General features: G+C 39.5%; 1 protein-coding gene across 4 annotated transcripts in view; it reads right to left on the bottom strand.

Annotated features, from left to right (window-relative positions):
• Window positions 1-25,578, bottom strand: part of LOC126284282 (protein PAT1 homolog 1) — a 113,585-nt gene that overhangs the window by 65,580 nt on the left and 22,427 nt on the right. Inside the window, exons 3-6 of one of the 4 annotated variants that reach the window (XM_049983106.1) lie at window positions 20,326-20,633; window positions 18,289-18,441; window positions 9,347-9,622; window positions 9,068-9,263 (exon numbers count right to left, since the gene is read on the bottom strand). In XM_049983106.1, coding sequence (XP_049839063.1) covers window positions 9,068-9,263; window positions 9,347-9,622; window positions 18,289-18,441; window positions 20,326-20,633 — 933 coding nt within the window. Of the gene's footprint in view, window positions 1-9,067; window positions 9,264-9,342; window positions 9,623-18,288; window positions 18,442-20,325; window positions 20,634-25,578 lie in introns of all 4 variants that reach the window. The other 3 variants (XM_049983109.1, XM_049983107.1, XM_049983108.1) reach the window with 3 other exon arrangements.

The following is a 25,578-nucleotide window of genomic DNA, read 5'->3' as shown; positions in this document are numbered from 1 at the left end:
ACATCGAGGATAGGCTACAACTCTGTCTCACTGCCTTCCCAATGACCGCTTCCCTTTCATGCCCTTCTTATGTGAGTAATAAGAAGTATTAGTTGTACTCTCATATATGCCATCATGAAGAGTAAAACTGATTTTACTGCAGATGTGAACGCACATACAAAACTAGAATTTAAATTATCAGCTTCAGATTTTTCGAGATTATGTTGAGAAACTCTCCAGATGCATACATGTCAGAACCAGTGTCATGTAAGGCAATTAGAATGAATTGCAAGAATTATATGAGAGTTGTGCAATTACTGTTTGTGGTGATTACAATGTTGATACTGTTTTACTGGTCAGCAACTCTGTCCCATAAGTCTGCAGTTCTCTCAAATGAATTTTCATTTTGATAGAATTATAATATTGATTTTCTAGTGAAAGGACTTATCAAATTTGCACAGAGCTTAAATAATTTTGATTGCCTGTCATCAAAATGATGAAGTAGAATGTTTGATTAGATTAGATACGCTTTATGCTCCAAAATTCCACAGTGATAAGATCCTCAAGGATATACAATGTGTCATAAAAGAATAAATAACATGTATAACAAAGACAGTTGCTGAGGAGCAGCCTGTGTACTAGCTAGGGGTGCAGGTAGCAGGGGTAGGTGGCAGATGACTGGAAACCCAATTTCTTAGACTAGGGCATGAGATAACAGCATACAACTTAGCTGATATGGGGACCCAAACTGGGTGGCCATATTGGGGCTGGGGATGGCGTACATGTGTACACACACACACACACACACACACACACACACACCCACACGCACGCACGCACGCGCGCACGCACGCACGCACGCACGCACGCGCGCGCGCGCAAAAACAAAATGGCTCCCATCTGGGCAGCTCAGAAAAGCTGCTGATGGTGGGCAGGATCCAGATGGAAAGTGTTGTCAAGTGGCCACTGAAATCTCTAAATGCTGTGCTCTGCTGCATCTTTTGCCATTGGATGGTCCATCTTGATTTTGGCAACAGTTTGGAAGTGACCATTCATTCTAGTTGACACCTGGTTGTTTGTAGTTGACAGCTGGTTGGTTGTTATACCAATGTAAAATGTGCAGTGGTTGCAGTAGAGCCAGTATATAACATGGTTGCTTTCACCAGAATGTAACACGACTGCTTTCATAGATGGTCTGGCCTCTCATGGGAAACTGTGACAGGACTGTAACAGGTGGTGCTGGGTGGGTGGATTGGGCAGGTCTTGCATCTGGGTCTTCCACAGTGGTATGATTCCTGTGGCAGGGGATTGGAGGTGTCAGTGGCATAGGGATGGAGTAGGATGAAGTGGAGGTTGAGTGGGCAGTGAAACACCACTATGGGGGAGTTGGAAGTACATTAGAAACAGTATTATACTAGTTTTTGAGCTCTTGCTTGATTGCTCTCTCTCTCTCTCTCTCGTAGAAATACACACATTCATGCACAAACCACACATACATTCAAATTTACACACCCATGGCCACAACAAAACTAACATATTTCAAAGAGGTAGTAAATTTGTCACAAAATATGTAACTATACATTATACAAAGATACATGTGATAATTCTTAAACTACTGTATCCCTGCATCATCAAACAGAAAATCAGTTTATAACAGTTATTTACATTGATCACATTACTGCACTGGAGATGTGGGAAGAAATAAGTCTGTATGTACTAAAGTTTTTTGATGTTGTTAATAATATATACATCAACCAGTTCTATAAAATTCACCAACAGACTAATATTTGTCACCAAAAAATGCTTTAGGGCCATCTTAAAAAGAACTTTATTGGTAGCTGAATTTTTATGGCTGCTGGCAGATTAACGAAAATGTGTTTTCCTTGGTAATGGACACCTTTCTGGAGTAAAGTTAGTTATTTCTAGTGTGGATTCCACACACTGAACTCTTGGTTTGAAAAGGAGGTTAAAGAATAAATATATAGGGAGGCAGTAGTTAATATCCCTGCTTCTTCCAACAGGCCAATGCAGGAATTTCTTAAGTTCACACCACAAATAATTCATATTACATGGTTTCGGACTCAGAAAGCTTTAGCTAAGGATATGCTGGGAAGTCTAGCAGAGTGACATCTCCAGACAGATTGTAATTATTGCAGTAACATTGCGTACCTCTCAAACTGTGAAATTTTCTTTTGTTTCTTCCTCTACGTGTGGGTGCTACACTCTGTCAGGCAGTGTATGTGTTTTGTAAAAACATAACCAGTCTAACAGAATATTGTGAGTGACACAATCAAAGGCCTCTGACAAGTTAAGAGAGATATGAATATTGATACAGGTGCTGAGGACAAAATTAATAATTTCCCAAACAGCCTGAGCACATCTGACATGGTACAAATGGTGAACACTGCTAATATGATATAAAAATTTCAGGATCAGTCTTAAGTACTTACAGATATCTACAGGGAAAATTGTATAGTAGTTATAAAAGCTCTTGACTTCTCTGAGCACGGCTGTTTGATAATAATAAAGTTAAAGACTGGTTTGGTAAAACAGATAAAATTACAGGCCTGCAAACAGATCTTCTCGGAACACAATCACGTATTTTTCCACAGCACTGACAAAACAAACTTGGGATGAAAAGTGTATGGAAACAATGTGGATTCTAAGATCTCCAAATTCTGTACTCTATTCAAACTAATTTTCGAGGGAAGTTGCCGCTCACCATATAGTGGAGATGCTGAGTTGCAGAAAGGCACAATAAAAAGAAGTTTCAACAAAAAGACTGTCACAAATAAAACTTTCAGCTATTAAGGCCTTCATCAACAACACACACACGACTGCACAGTCTCAGGCAACTGAAACCACACTGTGAGCAGCAGCACCACTGCATGATGGGAGTGGCAATTGGGTTGGGGTAAGGAGGAAGCTGGGGCAGGGAGGGGAAGGGATAGTACAGTAGGGATGGTGGACAGTGAAGTGCGGCAGGTTAGATGGAGGGCAGAGGAGAGGTGAGGGAGGAAGGGGGGGGGGCGTAGTAAGTAGCAGAAAATGAGTGTGATGGTGGAATGACGACTGTGAAGTGCTGGAATTGGAACAGGGAAGGGGCTGGATGGGTGAGAACAGTGACTAACAAAGGTTGAGGCAAGGAGGGTTACATGAATGTGGGATGTATTGCAGGGAAAGTTCCCACCTGTGCAATTCAGAAAAGCTGGTGTTGGTGGGAAGGATCCATATGGCACAGGCTGTGAAGCAGTCATTGAAATGAAGGATGTCATGTTTGGCAGCATGTTCAGCAACAGGGTGGTCCACTTGTTTCTTGGCCATGGTTTGTCGGTGGCCATTCATGCGGACAGACATCTTGCTGGTTGTCATGCCTACATAGAATGCAGGACAGTGGTTGCAGCTTAGCTCGTAGATCATATGACTGGTTTCACAGGAAGCCCTGCCTCTGATGGGACAGGTGATGTTTGTAACTGGACTGGAGTAGATGGTGGTGGGAGTACATATGGGATAGGTCTTGCATCTAGGCCTATTAAAGAGGTATGAGCCATGAGGTAAGGGGATGGGAGGAGGGGTTGTGTAGAGATGGATGAGAATATTCTGTAGGTTCAGTGGACAATGGAATGCCACAATGGTATTCCACCATACACCAAACCTACACAATACCACAGTGGTATTCCATCATCCACCGAACCTACACAATATCCTCATCCACCCTTACACAACCCATCCTCCCAAGCACTTACCTCACGGCCCATACCCCTGTAAGAGACCTAGATGGAAGACCTGTCCCATACATCCTCCCACCACGACCTATTCCAGTCTGATCACGAACATCACCTACCCCATCAATGGCAGGACTACCTGTGAAACCAGTCATGTGATCTACGAGCTAAGCTGCAACCACTGTGCTGCATTCTATATGGGCATGACAACCAAGAAGCTGTCTATCCTCACCCACCCAGTCCCTTCCCTGTACCCATTCGAGCACTTCACAGCCGTCATTTCACCATCACACTCAATCTTCCTCTACTTACTCCCCCACCTCTCTCCCCTGCCCCCCCCCCCCCCCCCCCACCCTGTCTAACCCCAAAAGCTTTATTTGGGACAGTCTTTTTGCCATTCAGCATCCCCGCTATGTAGTAAATGACAACTTTCCTTTTCGTAATAGTGTTACATTCCATGCTGGATTTTCCATTGTTTAATTTTCAATGACATATTTCCAAAAGTAGTCACATTAACACTTACAGAAAATACTGGGTGGCTGTAATTAAACTTTCACTGCCTGAGAGGGCCCCCATGAAAAAAAAGTGGTTACAGGACAATGAAACTTCGTTCTAGGCGCTACAGTCTGGAACTGCACGACTGCTGCGGTCGCAGGTTCGAATCCTGCCTTGGGCATGGATGTGTGTGATGTCCTTAGGTTAGTTAGGTTTAAGTAGTTCGAAGTTCTAGGGGACTGATTACCTCAGAAGTTAAGTCCCATAGTGCTCAGATCCATTTGAACCATTTTTGAAACTTCGTGGAAACATTTGCAAGGCCACACAGGAGAGGACTGATGAATAAACCACTGAAAGAAACATATTTAAATATTCACATGAGAGGCTAACATTTGTTAACTGCATACCGTGTTTACGTTCCAGGTTACAAACGTTGCTCAATATGACAACCATCTGCATCCATTGCAGTCTAGAACTACATTCGAGATATCATTTCTCAGTTCTTTGCAGCACTTTCTGAATGGCGAACCATGGAATATTCAGCTGTCATGACACAGCTCATATATTGCTTGAAGATCACATCTTGTGTACAGCATCCTCAGTCATAGCAACAATAACTTCAAGAATTTGTGGTGCAAATGACTGTCAGCCTCTTCCAGGAGCAGTTTCCAAACTACCAGTTAATACAAACTTTCAAAATATTCTTCAAGCCCAGTCTGGAAATAGGACATCTCTGTATTCCTTTACTGTGTCGATATTTGCAAAGAGCAGCAGTACTGCTGCTGCTATTTTGATGAAACAGCTTTACAAGTGCAGCCGTGCTCACCTTGTCCACAGCCCTTTATCTGACTATTACTATAACATCAATGCTTCTGTTTCAATCCAACATCGTCATACCAGTACCAGCATCTAACAGCAAGTCATGATACCAACACTACTAACTACACAAATCCTGCAGCACACAGTCTGAATGTCATTCCTATTACATTGGGTGTCCACACAGTAAATAGTTTTCCATGTACACTGACTCAAGTAGCAAAAGTTTAACTACAACAACCCTGTAGAATGAATAACTGCAGGTATTAAAAGGCCTCCCAGACACAAATGTATCAGTTTCTTGCAAAAGCACTACACTAAACCACAGTTCCTAAATCACTATCACAGGTTCAAAAAAAAAAAAGTTACAGAGTAGGGTAATGTTCACTGCAAAAATCATTCAACAGCAAAATACAATATAATGAAGATAAAAACAAAGTAATATCGCATGTCATAAAAAAATGAAACTGGAATAAGCTGATGCAATTGTAGTAACACACAAATCAAAAGATGGGAATAGAATAATAGAAAATTGTCAGGAATTGGCAAATGTTTTAAATGACTAATTCTCTGGTGTTGCAAAAAAGTTGCAAACAAAATCTTCCTAAAACATATGTAGTACACACAATGACTTACACTACAAGCACAATAATAATGTTTTGCACAGCGAAGCCAGAAGTCACGAAGACAATACAGAAATTAAAACATAAGAAGTCAGCAGGCACTGATGAAGTTACAGTCTCTGCACTCACAGCACAAATAGACAGCATACAAGCTCCCTTAACATAATAATGATTTCCTTTAGTTAGGGCACTTTTCTTGAGTATCTAAACATGCTAGAGAAAGGTAATATGAAGAATCTTGAAAACAATAGGCCAGTTTCACTACTGCCAGCATTCTCAAAAATAGGTGAACTAATCATTAAGGGTGGACTAATGAGTTACATGAATAAATACAACCTTGGGTTCTGAAGTGGGAAAAGTGGAATACTGTCTATTACAGAGTCCACAAAAGTGATACTTGAAGCTTGTGATGAGGATGACACTATACAAGCATATTCTTAGACTTTCCCAAGATTTTTGGCAATGCTAACAATAAAAGACTAGACTAAACAAACTAGAAGCACTAGGGGTAGCAGGAGTGGCAAGTGAAGTGTTCCAAGTTGTACCTGGAAAGGTAGAGAGCATTCACAGATCTGCTGCTGATAAATTTGTAATAAAACAATGACCAACCGTCTTTGAGGAGGATGACAAAAGGGCTGTTGATATAATACTGATTCCACATGGGACAACTAATGTCATTCAACCAATTGACAAAGATTTTTTTTGACAGTGGAAAGTAATTTTCAGGAAACTGTTGGACTATATAATTTCTTACAGTTCTTTGTCATTTCAGGTTTCTCAACAGAACAGTAGTCTTAAACTGGTCATATATGCATTATCAGTTTGCAGTGCCATGTTTTCTGAATTTGATTAAGTATGTCTGGTACTCAGCAGAAAATGCAGAACAATAGCTGGGACCATTTCTTACTCTAACTCAGTTCTGGCTGAACAAAGCTAGTAATTACCATTAAATGTCTGAATAGATTAGCTTTTCATTTGTTAGGTGTGTCTTGTGTAAGGAAGATATTTGTTTTCACCATTCGACAGACACTTCACATTTCTGTAATTATGACAGAATAAACAAAAAAAAGTGTTTCATTATAAGTAAAATTAAAATGTTATCATATGAACTGTGCTACAGAAATCACTGTAAAATGATATATGTGTAAGAAATATTCCATTTCTGCGATGAGACATCAACCACTGTTATGTTTTTTTTCCCCTCTCCTGATCACATTTGTAAGAATTACATCTCCAACGGTTTAGCTGCCAATACAAAATGTAGATTTTTAAAAAAAATAGTGACACATTTCTGAACTGGTTAGGGTGCTTAAAATAGATGTTTGTGCAATCTGGACTTTCACACAATGTTATCTTGTCATGGTTTCACTCATTCACATATTCATGTGATCGGTAAGAAGGGCTGTACAAATCACTGTTATAAGCTATTCTCCATGCAGAAAAAATGAGTAACTTCAACCTTTTTTGAAAATACTTTTTGTGCATCTGAGCAAGTAAAAATCTGACAGTACTTTTCTCTCAGTGTATTATTCTTGTATTAAAAAAAATTAGGGTAAGGTTAAACATGTCAGACCGGATATTTACTTGTTAGTCCAATAGCTGATAATCTTTTGCAGACTCTTTTCAATGAACTAGTTGTCACTCGGTACGTCTTCTATGTGGTGAGTAGCTCTCTAACCATTGCATTTGATATACATTAAATTCCAATTGTCCAATATCACACTGAGCTCTTTCTTGATGTTATCGTATGTGGTTCCAGTTCAGGTACAGTTTTCATGTGGATAAAGTAGAGTTGGGTGCCATTTGAACTCAGCTGCCCAATTTTTAGGTTAGCCTTATAACTCTCCCCAACTTTGGAATACTTCTACTGTATGTAAAATTCCCCTAAGTAAGGAAAGAACAGTGACATAGTATTTAAGTTAATCTTTTTTATGGGGGGCCGGGAGGGTGGCGAGGGAAGGTAGGTGGAATACGTGCACCCCCCCCCCCCCAACCCCATCCCCTCCTACACACACAGACACACACACACACACACACACACACACACACACACACACACACACACAATTGCTGAGAATTAGCACACTTGGAAAGATGACGTCAATTTTGATCCGATGACAGCATGTGCCACCTGGGTGTAATGGAAGTACTGATAATAGTTTCAAAATCATCTGTCAACAGATTGGGTAGTGGCATGGCTACCAGAGCAACACCTGTGTCTACCCTTTAAGACGGAATGCTCAAGTCAGAAGGATCAATGTGGTATAAATGTTTGAAGCAAGCAGGCAACCAAGCCAGACAAATGCACTCGTGTTTCCCCAGTTGTGGCCTTCTGAGAGCGGGAAGGTCCTTTTGGAGAACTCCACATGAGTTTTCAGTGATCACATGAACTTTCACACATGCACAGGTGACGTTTTGGGATGTCCACACAGCACAGACGCCTGCCAGGGTCCTCATATTGTAAGGACAGCAGTGGCAGATCATACAGCAACAGCAGCACAGATAAGAGGGTTTGTGAGCACAGACAAGTCAACATGAACTATTTTGGACTGATTGTCAGCAATGGGACTAAATGTACACACACTTCTAGCCCATCTTCCACTCATGCCACAGCATCAATATGCACTGCTCAACTTGTGCCGTCAGAGAATCACCCAGAAGATCAAATAGCGTACCTTGGTCTTCAATGATGAAAGCACATTTTGCCTACACACAAGTGATGGTCAGCTGATCATTTGTGCATACAACGTGCAGCTGTGAGCATTGTCTCACATAATGCATCTGTCCACGAGACACTGGCCCCACGGCAGGCCTAATGGTCTGGGTATGATAAGCTACAACTCTCATTCATCTTTAGTGTTTTTGGAGGGGACCCTAACCAGTGCTCGGTACAGGCAGATTGTTGTTAGACTCATTCTTTTGCCATTCTTGCAACACGAAGGCGAGGTGGTATTCCAATATGAGAATGCTTGCCCACACACTGCCAATGAAATCGACATGCTCTGCAAGACATGCAGTAACTTCCTGGCCAGCACGATCTCTGGACTTGTTGCTAGCCTAGCCACATGTGGGATAAGATGGGACAAGAAAAGACTCGTGCAACTTGTCAACCAAAAACTCTTTATGGGACTATGTCAACAGGTTCAGCAAGAGTGGAATAATGTATCCCAGGACAGTATTCACCATCTGTACACTTGACTGGATGCCAGAACCAGAACCCGTGGAAGCTAAAACACATCCAAATGTGGGTATTTCAGCATGGGTCAATACCTGGAACTTTTGAACCACTTGTGCTATTGATGTGTAAACACAATCATTTCTTGCATCCCCCCCGCCCCAAGTCTATACACACACACACACACACACACACACACACACACACACACACACACACACACACAAAGCATTTTTTTTTTTTTATGTACTCACCTAGTCGGTGGTTCGCCTGGTGCAACAGCACTGGGTGGATACCAGGCGGTGGTTGGGTAGGAGGTGGTGCAACTACTCTCGGTGGAGGCACCACAAAAGGGCCATTCGGATGACTTGCTGCTCGGGTCAGTCCTAACACTGGTGGAGGGAAACTTATGCCCCGCCCTAGAGTTGCCTGGGTACCACGAACAGCTTCCTACAATTTAACAACATGTTGATTAGTAAAAGTTTAAAGTTATTCAAATTCTGTAAATAACTTCAGTAAAAGGTAAAACTTGCCTGCGACTGCACAGTTATTGGAGGAGGTGGAAATTGTGGAACCTGAGGAGGGCTAGTAGGCTGAGCAATTGGCCCAGCAGCAGGACTAGTGGTAGTAACAGACGAGTGTCCTGCACTGCTGCCACTGCTATTACTGTGTCCTGATGACATAGTAAGCTCCCGCTCGATGTCTTCAACACGCAGCACAGCTGCTGGTGGAGGTGGTTGGCTAGAAGCTGAAGACACTGCCGACTGCTGGATGAGACCTCGCTCAAGTTCTTCCACTGTGCATACACTCTGGGAATGAACACAGACATTTCACTCAATGTTACTTTTATGCCAATAACATCCATAGATCCATATGGATCAGATACAAGCCTTACTTAATGAAACTAGAAACAAGGCAATCAAACAGGGGAGGGGGGGGGGGGCAGGCCTGAGAGAGGTAAATAAGAAAGGCGATTCTATGCATGCAGCAGGTATAAATGTGGAATAAAAAGGAAGAGGGATCCAAATGAAAAACATAAAATACAGATATAAACAGAAAAATCAAACAATTAAAAATTCAGTATTGAATTTAACAATCATACGCAAAGGATAGTTACTACTCACCATATAGCAGAGATGTTGAGTCGCAGATAGGCACAACAAAAAGATTGTCACAAAAATAAGCTTTCGGCTAACTAGGCCTTTGTCAAAAATAGACAAAACACACACACACACTTCTGAAGAGTTGTGACTAATTCTTCAAATGGCGTAAGGCATCAAGTGCACTGATGGTCCAATGAGGTTTTTGATTCACAGACAATGGAAGGTGAAGTTCTGGCCAGTTAGATCTGTCTGTCCCCCACATTCTACAATGTACAATGAGTTGGGTCCACGGATTCAAGTTACCGTGAACGTGAACCGGGATATTTATTTCAACATTCGTGGTGACTAAGTGTTGCACTTTCTTCTACATCTACATAATGAGCACGCTGCCTACACTTCCAGCTTCCAAGATGATGACAGCCATGCTCATAGTATATATACATTCCTTGTTTGACCAACACTCAGACATCATATCACAACTCCACTGGCCTGCTAAATCATCCAATCTTTATTAAACTGAAACCATTTGGGACAATATGGAACAGCAGGTGAAACACAAACTGACATCCGCGCAATTTGGTAGCTCTACAGCAACTACCATCAATGAGTGGCTGCAGCTGGATACGGCATACCTGAAGAAACTTGTGAACTCTTTTCTTCGTTACACTGAGACCATTATTAACACAAGAGATGGTATTACACAGGGTTTGTGTGAGGCCTCCAGGGGGTACTAACTTTTTGACTGGTATGCTTAGATAAAATATATTCTTAACAATGCTGGTGAAAATATAACATTATGAAAGCTTCTGGCAGTTGGATGTCATTGTATGGACATCTTTCTGGAATTCTGCTGTACTCAATTAGTATACACCCAGTGCCTCACTCTAGATTGAAGAAAGTAAGAAACAGCTTCAAATGTTCATTGCTGTACCAATGATTTTGTGTGTTAAATATTTTATGTTAACCCTTAGTCCTGGTGTCCCCTATGGGGGACATAACATGTAGCATTATTTGAAAATTTTTCCCCGAGCTCTTATCATTTTGGCAACACTGAAAAGTGTTTTAGAAGGAAGTTCAAAGATGGCAGAACCTCCTGCAATAGCAGTTCATCATTGTTGTGCTGAATGACATAGTTTCCAGGCAGAATAGAAAATGGCTGACAGAAGAAAGCAGGTCAGAGAAGAGGCTGTTTGTAAGTATTTTATTACTACTTTATTCTAGTTTAATCAATATAACATATATGGGATAATGTAAATGAATAGTCAGAGAATAATTATTTAAAGTTATAATCTTACAATTGTCTTTGAAAAAGCATTGAAAATCGAGTGTAGCCTGTAGGGGACATCAGGACTTAGTGTAATGTTGATTTGCCAACAAAATATATTTAATCTTTTTTTACAAAAGTAGTACTTTAATTGTTCATTTTATATTATGTGGTGAATATTAGATTAATATTAATTATGTTCCAGGAAATTGAAATCTACAGGGGAACAATTTTACAATTTTTGGGCCTAATTTCGATTTTTTTTTTTTTTTTTTTTTTTTTTTTTTTTTTTTTTTTGCCCCGATTCAAATGCATTTGAAGATTTTGTAAATGAATTATTTGATGGAGATTTTAGTGAATTGGAGCTCTCTGATGAGGTGTGATGATGATGATACCCATACAGATCCAGACTACCGTGTCAAAAACGAACAGGAATCAGATATAGCTAACGAAGATGAAGACGAAGCTGAAGACATGAACAATAGCAGATCAGAAAAAATCTGCTCTATTCAATCTACCACCGGCCGGACATTTTGGAAGATGACTTTGGATTTTTTCCCTTTAACCACCCGCATCTGAACATGATGAACAAGTGCTAATCAGTGTGAACTTACCACCTCATGACTACTTGAGTAGATAAATATCGGCCAGAAAATACTTTTACCATCCTTACTGAATATACAAACAGAAGGTATCTTAAAAATACTGGGAGAGAGCCGAAATGTACTGTAAGTGAAATGGAAACTTGTACTGAAATGTAGGAGGATCTGCAACGAATTGACGCATGGTGCAGGGAATGGAAATTGAATATCAATGTAGACAAGTGTAATGTGCTGCGAATACACAGAAAGAAAGATCCTTTATCATTTAGCTACAATATAGAAGGAAGCAGTTAATTCCATAAATTATCTGGAAATAGGCATTATGAGTGATTTAAAATGGAATGACCACATAAAATTATTCATCGGTAAAGCAGAGGCCAGACAGATTCATTGGAAGAATCCTAAGAAAATGCAATCTGAAAACAAAGGAAGTAGGTTACAGTACACTTGTTCGCCCACTGCTCAAATACTGCTCACCAGTGTGGGATCCGTACCAGATAGGATTGACTGAAGAGAGAGAGAGAAGACCCAATGGAGAGCAGTGCGCTTCGTTAAAAGATCATTTAGTAATCGAGAAAGTGTTATGGAGATAACAGATAAACTCCAGTGGAAGACTGTGCAAGAGAGATGCTCAGTAGCTTGGTACAGGCGTTTGTTGAAGTTTCGAGAACATAGCTTCGCCGAGGAGTCGAGCAGTATATTGCTCCCTCCTACGTATATCACGCGAAGAGACCATGAGGATAAAATCAGAGAGATTAGAGCCCACACATAGGCATACCAACAATCTTTCTTTACACGAACAATACAAGACTGGAATAGAAGTGAGAACTGATAGAGGTACTCAAAGTACCTTCCGCCACACACCGTCAGGTGGCTTGCGGAGTATGGATGTAGATGTAGAACCTACTTTTCCTAAGTACAATTTTGTAACAATAAAATGTATTATTGTAGTAATTTAAATAAACAATGCATCGATAAAACTAAAAATAATGTTCTTAATGAAATATGATTTTTGGAACTTCATTACACCTTGAGACCTAACATTCCTGTGGGGGACATCCCTTTGTAGGACTAGTAGCAATCAATGATTTTTTAAAACATTTTCCTTGTGTTTCTAACATTGCTAATAAGCAAATTATGGAAGAAAATATAAAAAAATTAAATAAAAATTTTCTCAGGACTGAGGAGATTAAGCATGTAAGACCTTTATCGTAGAAGCTGTAAATCCCTCTATGATGATGGTTTTATTAGTTTTGGATTATTCACGAAGAAACTAATGAAAAATTCCAAACCATACCTCAATGTTTAAGGCGTCATATCTTCGGAACTATGCTCGTACAATGATATAATTTTGCATGTGCATTCAGTGGTATATTGGATACCTTCTGCAACATGTGTTACAAACAGAGATAGCAGTAAAGAAGTAATCATACCTGATGTTGAAGTTTCAGTGCACAAACAGCAAAAATGTAACAACTGATAAACTTTTTCCTTCAATCATCCGTGACAGATCTTGGCATGAAAAACTTTTGGCAATGTTTGAAATAATGCGTGATGTTTTCTGGAAGTTGCTAAGTGCTGTCATTCTCAAATACTGGATGAATATCTACCTATATCCGGATCCCGCTCAAGCTACTGTTGGGTCTGGGTGCTGACGAGTCATCTCCATTTGGCTCAGTCCTCCTCACAACACTTTTCTTCCTCCACTTGCTACCAGATCACACTTCTCCTTTCCACAGATATTCTCACTTCCATTTTCCACCATGTTCTTGGGCATCCTCTAGGTCTTTTTCCATACATCTTTATTTCTTCCATAATTTTGGGGAGTCTCTGCCCATGCATCCTCTTAACATGCCCGTACCATCTTAATCTCTCTTTTTCCAATTTCTTGCCTCATACTTTTTTGTTTAAGGTCCTTTCTAATATCTAAATTCATTACTCTGCCCATTCTTGTTTTTCCATTAACTGCTCTAAGAAATTTCATTTCTCCTGCTTGGAGTATGCTCCAGTCCTTTTCTGTCATTGTCCATGTTTCTCCTCCATAGGTGACAATAGCGAAGTAATAACTCTTATACATAAGGAGTTTTGCTTTTTCTGGAACTTCCTTATTCAAAATTAGGTGTTTTATTGTTTGGAAGAAATTGCCTCCCTTCTGTAACCTCCTATTAATTTCATTGGTTATTCTTCCATCACCAGATATTTCACTCCCTACATAAGTGAAACTGTCAACCACTTTCAGGGGTTCTCCATTCAAAGTAATATTTCTGTTGATCCCTTTGTCTCTTCCAAATACCATTAATTCACTCTTATCTTTATTTATTTTTAATCCGCACCTTTTCATTATTTTCTTCCACGCATAAAGGTGTACTGTTCATCTACCTCTTTATCGGCCCATATTATCATATCATCTGCAAAAATCATCTTTTTGTCTTTTTCTTTTACTATATCTTTAACTGCCTAATCATTTCCTTGTCTTATTACGAAGTATTAAGAGTTCCTCATTGGTGTTCTAATTCTGCAATTGTGTCCTCTGTGCAATGTCTCTATTACATCAATGTGTCCATCTTCTATATCTATCTTCTTTATTTCTTCCCAAAATCTTTCCCTGTTAACTGAGTGATACGACTTCTCTAAGTCTATAAAAACCATTATCACCCTTTTGTTATACTACCAACTTTTTTCCATCAGTTGACGGATAGAAAATATCAGTTCCTAAACCCATGCTGTTCTCCACTAAGCTCCTTTTCTACCTTTTCACTTATTTGATTTAGTAAAATTCTTTCAAAAATCTTGGCTGTATGATTCTTAATTGTTATTCCTCTGTAGTTTTTACCAAGTCGTTTAATGCATTTTTTGAAGATAGGAACGATATCTCCTCTTCTCCAATCATCAGGTATTGTACTATTTCTCCACACACTTGATAGTTTCTCTATACAGCCCCTGTATTCCCACTGGACCTGCTGCTCTTATCATGTCCACTGATACTTCATCAGGTCCTGGGGCTCCCCCCTCCCCCCCCCCTCCTCCCAATTCATGTTCTTTACAGCTATTTCCATTTCTTCCCATGTAGTTTGTCCTAATTCTGCTTCCCAACTTCTCTCAAAATCTCGATTATTTGTTGTTTCCTCGTGTACCTGCTCCTCAGCGTTTAAGAGTTTCTTAAAATGTTCTCTCCAGAGATCTTTTATATTCCCTGCATCTTCAATCACAGTACCACGAATGAATATACTCTGGGTAATTTGTGCACTGTGAGTTACACTGCCATAAGACATAAAAACAATTTGTAACTTTAATATCTGACTCACAATGTTAAACATTTAACATAAGATTATATGTCTTAATGAGCAGATGATGACAACAATTCAGATTTTTGATTTTGGTCTATATTTGCATGAAACACTAAAATCAATTTTCTGTTGTCCCTGGAAGCTCTCTGACAGGTAATTTGCAATGGGGGCTGGGTGAACATTTTAGTCGTTTAATAATATAGATGTTACTCCTGATTTAATTTGCGGCCACTGAATAGAAGTAAGCTTGCATAATAGTGAATAAAAGAGGAGAAACGCTGTTACTGCTAGCGCACATTCGGAAAAGTACGGAATCCTGGAAAGATAAAAAAATAATCCAAAACATGATGATGATAACAATAATAAATATAATAATAAATACAGAGCAAAAATAGAAATTCAGTAGCAAGTGAGTAATATCACTGCAGTATTCAGCTTCTTAGTATTGTTTCATGAGACTTATGGGAAAGCTATCACAGGGAAAAGGAAGGAAGGAAGGAGAAAAAGAAGGAAAATTAAGGTTTGAAATACGGAAATTCCATGTCCTTTTCACAGAAATTATCCCTATTTGTCTCAAGCAATTTTACAGATGTGGATTTGAATCCCATTCCTCTAAAATGTTAAGCTCAGTGCCTTACCAATGGGCATTGAGCATTGAGGAGAAAATATTTAGCATTCACACACAGCTAATTTTAGATACAGATTTGACTACCAATCTAATCTCAAATGCATTTGTGTGTGTGTGTGTGTGTGTGTGTGTGTGTGTGTGTGTGTGTGTGTGAGAGAGAGAGAGAGAGAGAGAGAGAGAGAGAGAGAGAGAGAGAGAGAGAGAGAGGGGGGGGGGGGGAGGGGAGAGGAGGAGGAGAAAAGATAATTTCATGTGAATTTGAAATACATTTTCATAAGTGACAGTGTTTTTTTACAGATCTGCTATATATACTTGCAGAAGTACATATAACTACACTTAATCTAATATTTAAAGATTGGTATCAGTAAAAATAACCTTTTAGCATGTTGCAGATATGTTGAGCTATTGCTAGGGACAAAAACTTTTAAGCAGTAGTTCAGCTTACAAACTTGCATTTTTCAGAGGACATGTAAACACACTGCAATCTAATTGAATTTTCTCATTATGAGTGTATGAAGGGCGATCTGTTTTAATTGTTAAAAACCATTAGTAAGCCGAGATTGCACAAAATATTTTTAATACAAGGCAACTGGTTTCAACAGTCTTAGCTGTCATCTTCAGGTCTGAAACATTTTTTGAAGTGAAACATGTTCATTTTACGCTGACCTCATGCACAAGATGCCAAATGGATAAAACTCAGCACCTTCTTCTGAAAGTGGATTTTCACTTTTTAATATAAAGAGCATTCAAAAAGAAACAAGTCGGATCTGGAAATCGCAAACCGGTGACAAGAGGGTAATATCGTGGCGTGTGTAATGAGGTGTGGTTCTGACCAGAGGGTGGAAGTTCACAGCCCGTAGCTAGAAGGCACATGTGCCTGTTACTTGACTATACAGAGATAGCACCAGCATACATTAATCGTCCGACGTTGCCAGTCACATTGCAAACAGTGACATGGAGGTGTCAACAGAAGAGCAAAGAGGTGTTGTTCATTTTCTGATAGCGGAAGGAGGAGGAGGAATGGACATTCATCGATGAATGTCATAAGTGTACATCAAACACTACACGTCCCTTCCAGGGGTCAAGGCGTAGCACAAGCACTTCAGGGAAGGACGGATGTCATTAGCTGATGATATCATCCATCTGGTGGATGCACTCAGTACCCAGGACTGCTGAGTGACAGTGAAAGCCACAGCCGTTGTGGTCAGATTGAGCATCAAAAGTGTTTACACCCTCATAAAGGTACAACTGCACATGCATAAAGTGTGTGTCCAATGGATGCCCCACAGTCTTCAACCACACCAGGAAGCATGTTGAATGGCGCACTGTCTTGCTCATCTGCAGTGCTACGCTTGGGAAGAGAATGCATTCCTGGCATGATGGTGGCTGGAGATGAGTCATGGTGTCATCGCTTCGAACCAGAATTAAAACAACAAAGTCTCCAGTGCAAGCAGCCAGGGTCACCACCACCAAAATTGCCAAGGTCATCCACAAAAGTGCAGGAAAGTTTATGTTGATGTTCTTCTTTGCTAAAGATCGCTCCCTTCTGATTCACTTCCTGCAGCACGGGACAACAATGAATCTCCAATGTTACCTGCAAACTTTGACCACCCTTCGCCAAGTGATCAAATCAAAATGACCATGCACTCTCACTCCTGGGGTCATCCTGCTCCACGACAATGCAAAGCCTCATATGGCCAACAAAGTCGTGGCACTCCTGTAGAAATTCAAATGGGAGGTTCCCAGCCACCCTCCACACAGTCCGAACCTTTCGCCTTGTGATTACACCATTTTTGGTCCTCTTAAAAAGACTGTGAGGGGCAAATGATTTACCTCAGCTGATAATGTCCAACTGTACACGCAGAACTGGTTAACATCACAGCCCCGGGAATTTCATGAGACAGCCATTTACCACCTTGTATCACAGTGGAACTAGTGTCTCAACAGCCAGGGTCAATACTTCTAACATACAGGTACTGGTTTCTGTAATTATGCAACCAGTTTGTTTCTTTATGAATGCCCCTTATGTGTGTTGAGCATATGTAAACAGATGTGGAGCATATGTAAACAGATGTGCTATTGTGTACATATTTGTATCGTGTAACAGGCATCTGTCAGCAATATGTATAAAGAAAATGGGCTTTTGGACAAGATGCTATGTCCTTTTAAATATTTTAGCGATGACAACTGTTTATAATGTGCTGAGTTTTATCCACTTGACATCTTGTGCACGAGGTCAGTGTACAATGAACAAGTTTGACTACAAAAAGACGACAGCTAAGACTTTTGAAACCAGCTGCTTAAATAAAAAATATTTTGTGCTATCTTGGCTTTTGATTGGTTTTTAAGTATTTTTAACACTGCAATCTTGTCGTCATGTCTGCAGCCCAAATTAGGACAACATTTGGGATTGAGCTTCCAGGTACAATAACTGTGTGATAGGAAGAAAAATGCAAGTTCCTCAGCTAAGACATTATGTTCAAGTTATTGTTTATGTGCCAGTCAATGGCTCCACTGTATGGTGATTGATTGTCTTTGCTCACTCCATTGTCTGTGTTTCACTCTGATTTTGAATTTTCAAATTTACTTACCTTCCCCCCTGGCAGTGGTTTTGGGGAAACAGTGGTGGTAGCTGTTTGAAATGTTAGACCATCCAACTTTCCAACACCCCACATGGAGAAACTTGATGGAGACATGTTATTGAAAGCACTCAAGTCTGCAACTTTAGGAAAGTTTGCAACATTCTGTGAAAACAAAACAAAATAACTAATGGTCAATATTAACTGATTGTTTTGGTTACTACATAAATTTATTTTTATGGAACATCTTGGCTTTTCAAGATAAAGGTTAATAATATTTCTTCTCCAGACAGATTACCAATTAAATAAATTTTTGGTGTATCATACGCAAGTTAAAAAAAATAAGTTAAAGAACTGACTTATTTTTTTTACAAATCCAGTCGTGGACCACAAATGTCTATTAATCAGGCTAAAAATTCCAGTCAGTGATGACCACCTTCAGCCCTGGATAAATGCAGTATACTACATAGTTCATGCCACTGTGCATTTTGATGATACCAGTGTTATGAACTGTGTAATATACTGCATTTACTCAGTTATAAAGATGGTCACTGATTACTGAAACTAATAACCTGCTTAATAAACACCTGTGGACCATGACTGTTTTATAATAAAATAAATAATCCTGGCTCACTGGAGAAACTTACTGTTGCTACTTGTTAAAGAAATGAGCTCACTTGATTGAATGATAAATCACATTATTACTTCTTACGCTCTCCAAAATTTTCAAATCTGTTAGCTGTTATTGACTCCAATGACTTAGTTTTGATTTGTTTACTTACAACAAATAAATTTATTGATGGTACACTATATCACACAAATGAGACATGAAGACTTAATGGCAACTTACTATAATGTGCAACACAAACTGTCAGTTATATACTACACCATTGGAAAATGAGATGAAACATCTACACATTCCCTTGACCACGTTTGAGGATCACATTTGAGGGTATAATTTTAATTAAAAATTATGTCAATACTGTTGGATAATAATATGGAAAAATATGGACAACAGTTTCTAAGAACAGTGAAATCATGGAAAGGATTAAAATTTTTGCTGGTCTAAGATCACTAATGAACAATCCACTCACTCACTGTGGGCAACTATGACACTGACAGTCCTGCAGAACATAACATGGCTAACTTTACTGGGTGCCTCCAAACCACACAATCTGGATTTGTCACACTGAACTGTGCAGGGGAAATTTCTCCCTAGAACACGGTTCAAATGGCTCTGAGCACTATGGGACTTAACATCTCAGGTCATCAGTCCCCTAGAACTTAGAACTACTTAAATCTAACAAACCTAAGGACGTCACACACATCCATGCCCAAGGCAGGATTCGAACCTGTGACCGTAGTGCTCACGCAGTTCCAGAATGAACTGCCTAGAACCGCTCGGTCACTGTGGCCGGCTCCTAGAACATGTATTTGCTTCTACAATACCCCCGTTCTTCACTTGCCCTCTTTCCATCCTCCTTTCCCTTTTACTCTTTACTCAGTCCCATATCCTTTACTCTGAATGAGCCTCTCATGCCTTGTTTCTTCTCTCGTCTACTCCTATCAACTTTCGACCACTCAACTCTTCCCGATTTTCAATCTCTGCATCCTTTCCTCAACCCCCTAATACTTCGTACTTTCTGTGTTCCTGGCAGGACAACTATACCAATAAAGCCCCTGCACCAAGCTACTTGTTCCACCCTGGCATTATCTTTTTCCTATCGCTCATCTGCCCTATTTCTCTATTTATATTCATAACAAGATAAATTTTGGTTTCGCGTCTGTACATTTCTCATGTTTGAAGTATGTGGCAAGTAATTATCTTTTCTCCTCCCATTGTTTGGGATTCACCCAGGACTTTCTAGTGTCAATTTAATAACAACTAAAGTACTTACAAGCAAACTCAGGCATCAAAGAACAAGCAGATACACAAAGAATTCATCTGGACTTTACATTACTGGCAGAATTTCATTCTGACTTGCCATCTATCTTTGTGCATTGCAAGAACTGGCAGGATACAAACAGAAGTTTAGATCTAATATTCACCTCTAAATGATTATTGTGTTGATGAGATTCTGGTGCATCTAGGTCTCCATTCTCTAGAACAACATCATCTGTTCCTAGATCACCTTCATCTTCCTCTTCAAGCATAAGATGGGCAACTCTAGCCTCAAGATCAAAGTCTTCTGAGGAATCAGAATGAGGAAGCGACTGTGTGCGGGACAGGGGCTGGTTGTGTCGAGGTGTCGACGATATAGGCCCTGTTGCTGCACCCTCACTTCCATGAATAGCGAGTCTAGACTGCTCAGCCAGTTCTGCCAGTTTCTCATGGTCTTCTTCCCAGTCTCCTTCTGCTACAAAACAAAAAAATATAATCCTGCAAATTCATGTGTGACAAATTAGCCCATGATGAATGTAGAACCAAATCCTGCACATAAATATTGTAGCAAGCATTATCTGTGTTCCAGTTTATGAATTTGACTTAAACCAAAACAAAATATTATTAATAATTCTACAACGGCACAATTCCCTCATTCCAAAAATTGGCAACAAAGTAATGAGAAATTTTAATGCTAAAGCAACACTTTTTCATTACGTTTATCCATTTATTGTAATTTTGTATAATAAATATCGACGAGAAAGGTACAACTGAGGAGGAGGAGGAGGAGGAGTAGAGAGAGATGGAATGGGGGAAAGGGAGACATACGTGCCTCAGTGCCAGACTAAGTCCATGTCTGCTAACAGGTAACCAGTTTTGACATTAATGTTCAGCTGACAAAGTGAGTAAAAACTGTTTCTCCTATGGGTGTATTGACTACATTGTGATTTATTTACTATTCTCGTTCTCCTCCTTTTGACCCAGCTCCTTTTTTTTATCAGTTCACTATCTCTAATGTATTATTCATCATTTCACAAGACTGTTTGCAGGAGTGTATGTTATCCACATCTTACAATCATTTAATAATTTCGGCAAGAACTTTCTTGAAATTTATGTATGAGCAAAGAGTCGTGTTTGGCTACGATTCATCAATGTTAAAGATTCTTCTAGTCCACCGTATGTTGTTCTCAGTATATTGTTGAACAAGTGGGCTTTACATTTATGCACTAATCAATGATAATTTTTATTGTGGATGTCTCGTTTGTTTGTGAGTGTGTGTGTGTGTGTGTGTGTGTGTGTGTGTGAGAGAGAGAGTGATTTGGGATGTCTTATTGTATCTTATTATCTTATTCGGCATCGAGCATGTGACACAAGATGTTTCTCCCTTGCCATACTAGTTCGGCAAATTATGTTTGAGATGAGTAACTAATATTATTAAAAGATTTCATAGAGTGTAAGACAAATCAACTAAATCAACACAGGCACCACAGATAATTGAATAACTGATCTGCCACAACTGAAGAGGAAACATTCAAATCGTTTTAATGAATGGAGTAGTTCAGCAATGTATCTGACCACTACATCATCACACATCGAATTTACGAAATGATTTAGTCATACATCGAATAGGTAATACACGGGAGCTTACTGTATTTGAATTTAAATGGGGGGAAAATATACAGAGCACTTCTACAAAAAACACTGTAGTAACTAGGCCTGGGTTTTGTACACAACTGATAAACACCACAACAAGTCTGCAAAGTAAATATAACATTCAAGGCATAGGTATCAGTGTCTTCAAGCCATAACTGGTTAAAGGCACTGATGCCTCTACTTCAAATGTAGTATTTACTTCAAAAACATTGCATAGCTTTGTCACTTAGTAGCACCAGCAGTCAGTTGAAACTGGGTAGGAATAAACAAACTACCAGTATCTTGTCACGGCATACAGAGAGATTTTTCAGTGGCCCCCAATAATCATGATACAGCACACTGAAATCTGTGCATCAATGGATCCATCCCTCAGTGTTTTTGCTGCTGCTGCTGCTGTTGTGTTGACTGAACAACCTGATTTTGATCATCTTCGCCACTTTGTTCGACTGTGTGTTATTAATACATCACACTCGTCTACAGAAGACAGCAAATGTTGTCACAAGTTTTATCATACTTGCCACTACAAGTGACCCTCATTGATCTGCAGCATAAAAACTGTCACTCCTAATACAGCAAATTAAGTGCATATGAAAGGAATAGACCAATGTTTTCCATACAGTACATGTCTTTTACAACAAGGAAGAAAAAGAACTGTTGCAACTTAACATACAATCAAAATCCTGTCTGCCTACATAGAAAGCCTACAGGTTGACCAGACAGCTACAGTAATGACCATCAAAAATTTCCTTGTCAAGTGTATTTTATCTGTAGAAAAGTTATGGTGTATCATATTTTATGGTCTATAAGATACACCTTCATTTTTAAGCATTTTTAAAAATTACAGCTTTACCATTTTTATTATTACACTGCAAAGCCAGACTAAAAAAGTTCTTAGTTTTTAAAACCGAACTGACCTTTAAAATCCCTGAAAATTGTCAGCTGAATCTCTTTCTTCTTCTTCTTCTTCTTCCTCTTCATATAAAAAGTGGTCTCCACAACAATTGAAAGCACTACTTATGCTGCACTTCTTGAATGATTTTACGAAAGTCTTATCAAACGCTAGACCATGACTATTTATCCACTGGCACACTTTTTTTGATTGTAGGTCTTTTAAAGCTCCCTTTGGCTTGAGTTCATGTTGGGTTTTATCCATCACCCATTTGTTCCATTCTTCTTTCATATACACTTTAAATGATTTATTTATCAACACATCAAGAAGTTGAAATTGTGAAGTAAGTCCTTCCAGAATAACAGCAAGCTCCATATTACCCTGTCTCAATTTCTCTTTCACATAATTTTCCAAATAACAACTAAATTGATCTGGCACATGAAGAAAACTCTTCTTCAAAAAAGCACCTTTGCTTCTCTCCCACACTCTGTTAATCCATGATTTCATACCGGCCTCATCCAGCCAACGATTGTCTACGTACGTTGACACCACCAGTTCGTGATATTTCAGAAGGTTTTGGCATTTTTTGCACTTGAAAATGATCATTGGATTAAGTTTGGTACCACCAGCACAACACGAAAAGAAAACAGTGTAGTGCATTTTTTCATGTCCACTAGTCTGTAGTTACAGTTTCAGCACCTTTCATAGCAACCATTCAGTTACTTGGCACATCAAATGTCACATATTTGCTATTCGGCTTAGTTCCACATTGATTTTGTTTCAATGTCGAATAATAAAATGATGGGAAGATAAAATTCTCTCTTCAAACTATTGTAGCATTTTCTGAGATATTTTGGTTTTCGTTCGCATGTTATGTCCATGACACTTCATAAATCTGTAGCACCAATCAACTCCACCCTTATAGTCTGTTAGCAATAGCTTACGAGCATCTATTTACATAATTTTTATATTAATTCCAACTGCATTCTGATGGTGTCCTTGAACTCATTTTCTAGTTTTGCCTATTTTGTATTCAGTCCTCTATTTGGCACATTCAGTATTCCTAATTTATTTTGGTTTTTCTTTACTAGGCTGCCAATTGTGAATGGTTTTATTTCTGTTGGTAGAGAGCTGCATGCCACCCAGCTGCTCTATTTCAATGTTGGTCTGCATATGCTACTACTTTCAATTTAAAGCCCACATCATGTTAATACCTTTTTTTTCCATTGCTAAACTAGCTACTAACAAAAATATTGTACTGTTACTGGTAACAAAAATCACTTTAAATTCAAGTTCAGTGGCACTGTACACTGCAATGACACAGCAAAGGATAAACAGTGTTCTGGGTTTGTGATGGTGGGGCGAGATGAGACAGTGTTAGCAAGCTTGTGAATCCCCGGAACTCATGTTGAGTCCAATGTTGCCAGACAAGAGATAGGTTTCCTGTGGCACCGAATATATGGCCATTTTTAAGACTGGTGGGAGTTTTAAGTCAAACACTTGATACTTTTATTCTAATTTCTCATATAAGATGCACCTGAATTTTGGATGCAATTTTTTGAATCAAAAAGGTGTGTCTCATAGATTGTAAAATATGGTATTATTGAAATATCAAACAAGGGAAACTCCAGTAGAAATATCAACAATGAAGGAGAAGACAGATTTCTCGTTACTGTAAAGAAGACAAGTCAAGTTGCAGACAGACGACCACACGCACGCACGCACACACGCACGCACGCACGCACGCACCTAACTATGGACAATGCATTTGAAGTGGAAAGCAGGAAATGTTGAAATGCACCAATAACCATACTACAGCCTTTATTGACCACAATATCCCATTCGGCTCATCCATAAACAGATCTCTTGTGCTATGTCCTCCTCGACAAGTAAACTTGGTAACCAGGCATCATCCTGCAATCCCCTGATTATCCAATGTCAGCACATAGTTGACCAGTGCTTCGATTACCTCTCGCCTTGCCCTGAAATGGGGAATATCCTACCCACATCATTGAAAGTAATGTTTTGCCACCCACCCCGCTTACAGAATATCTTTGACCATCCCCATTCCAACCTGGACCCCACAGGTCATTCCCCTTTGGTTGGCACAGACGAAAGATCTGTTCCACACACCCAGCCACCAACTCCTACTGCAGTTGAGTCACAGGCATTTTGTGCCCAATAAAAGGCAGGGTCACGTGTTAAAGCAGCCATGTTATATATATCTGCTATGCTGCAATTACTTCACAGCATTCTATATGGACATGGCAAGTAACCAACCGCCTACTCACATGAATGGCTACTGCCAATAAAAATAAAAATATATATATATATATATATATATATATATATATATATATATATACACACACACACACATATCCCCCCCCCCCTCTTGTCCTCCCCACCTTCTTTTCCACTGTTCTCCCTTTCTCTCCCACCCACCTCTGCCTCCCTCTTCACCTCACCTTCCCCCTTCTCCCATCCATCTTACTATATCTCTTACACCATCTAGTCTCTAAACTCCTTTCAAGTCTTGTTGTGCAGCTACTGAGTCATCTGTCCAAAGACCTGCCTCGTAGTATCCAGCTACATGCTCCTTGCTTGTGCATCCTTCACCACCCCTCCCCACCTCCATCAAACCAGGTAAATAATCAGTATCATCATGGTCATGTGAGTGACAGTTAAGGAGTCTGCATTGTGTGGCAATGTGTGTACTTTTGCTAGAAAAATAGCAAGATCCCGACAGTTAGTAATAATGCGTTCTGTTACAAGTGACTATGAACCACAAGCAGTCCCTGATTTTATGTATAGTGAAAGAAAAGGTATTTTACAATGTACTTTACCACATCCCAATCAAACATGTTACCATATCTTA

This window comes from Schistocerca gregaria, chromosome 8 (assembly GCF_023897955.1).
Source record: "Schistocerca gregaria isolate iqSchGreg1 chromosome 8, iqSchGreg1.2, whole genome shotgun sequence".
In the NCBI taxonomy this organism is placed as follows: domain Eukaryota; kingdom Metazoa; phylum Arthropoda; class Insecta; order Orthoptera; family Acrididae; genus Schistocerca; species Schistocerca gregaria.
The sequence above is the reverse complement of the archived record's forward strand: the minus strand, read 5'-3'. Positions and strand labels throughout refer to the sequence as shown.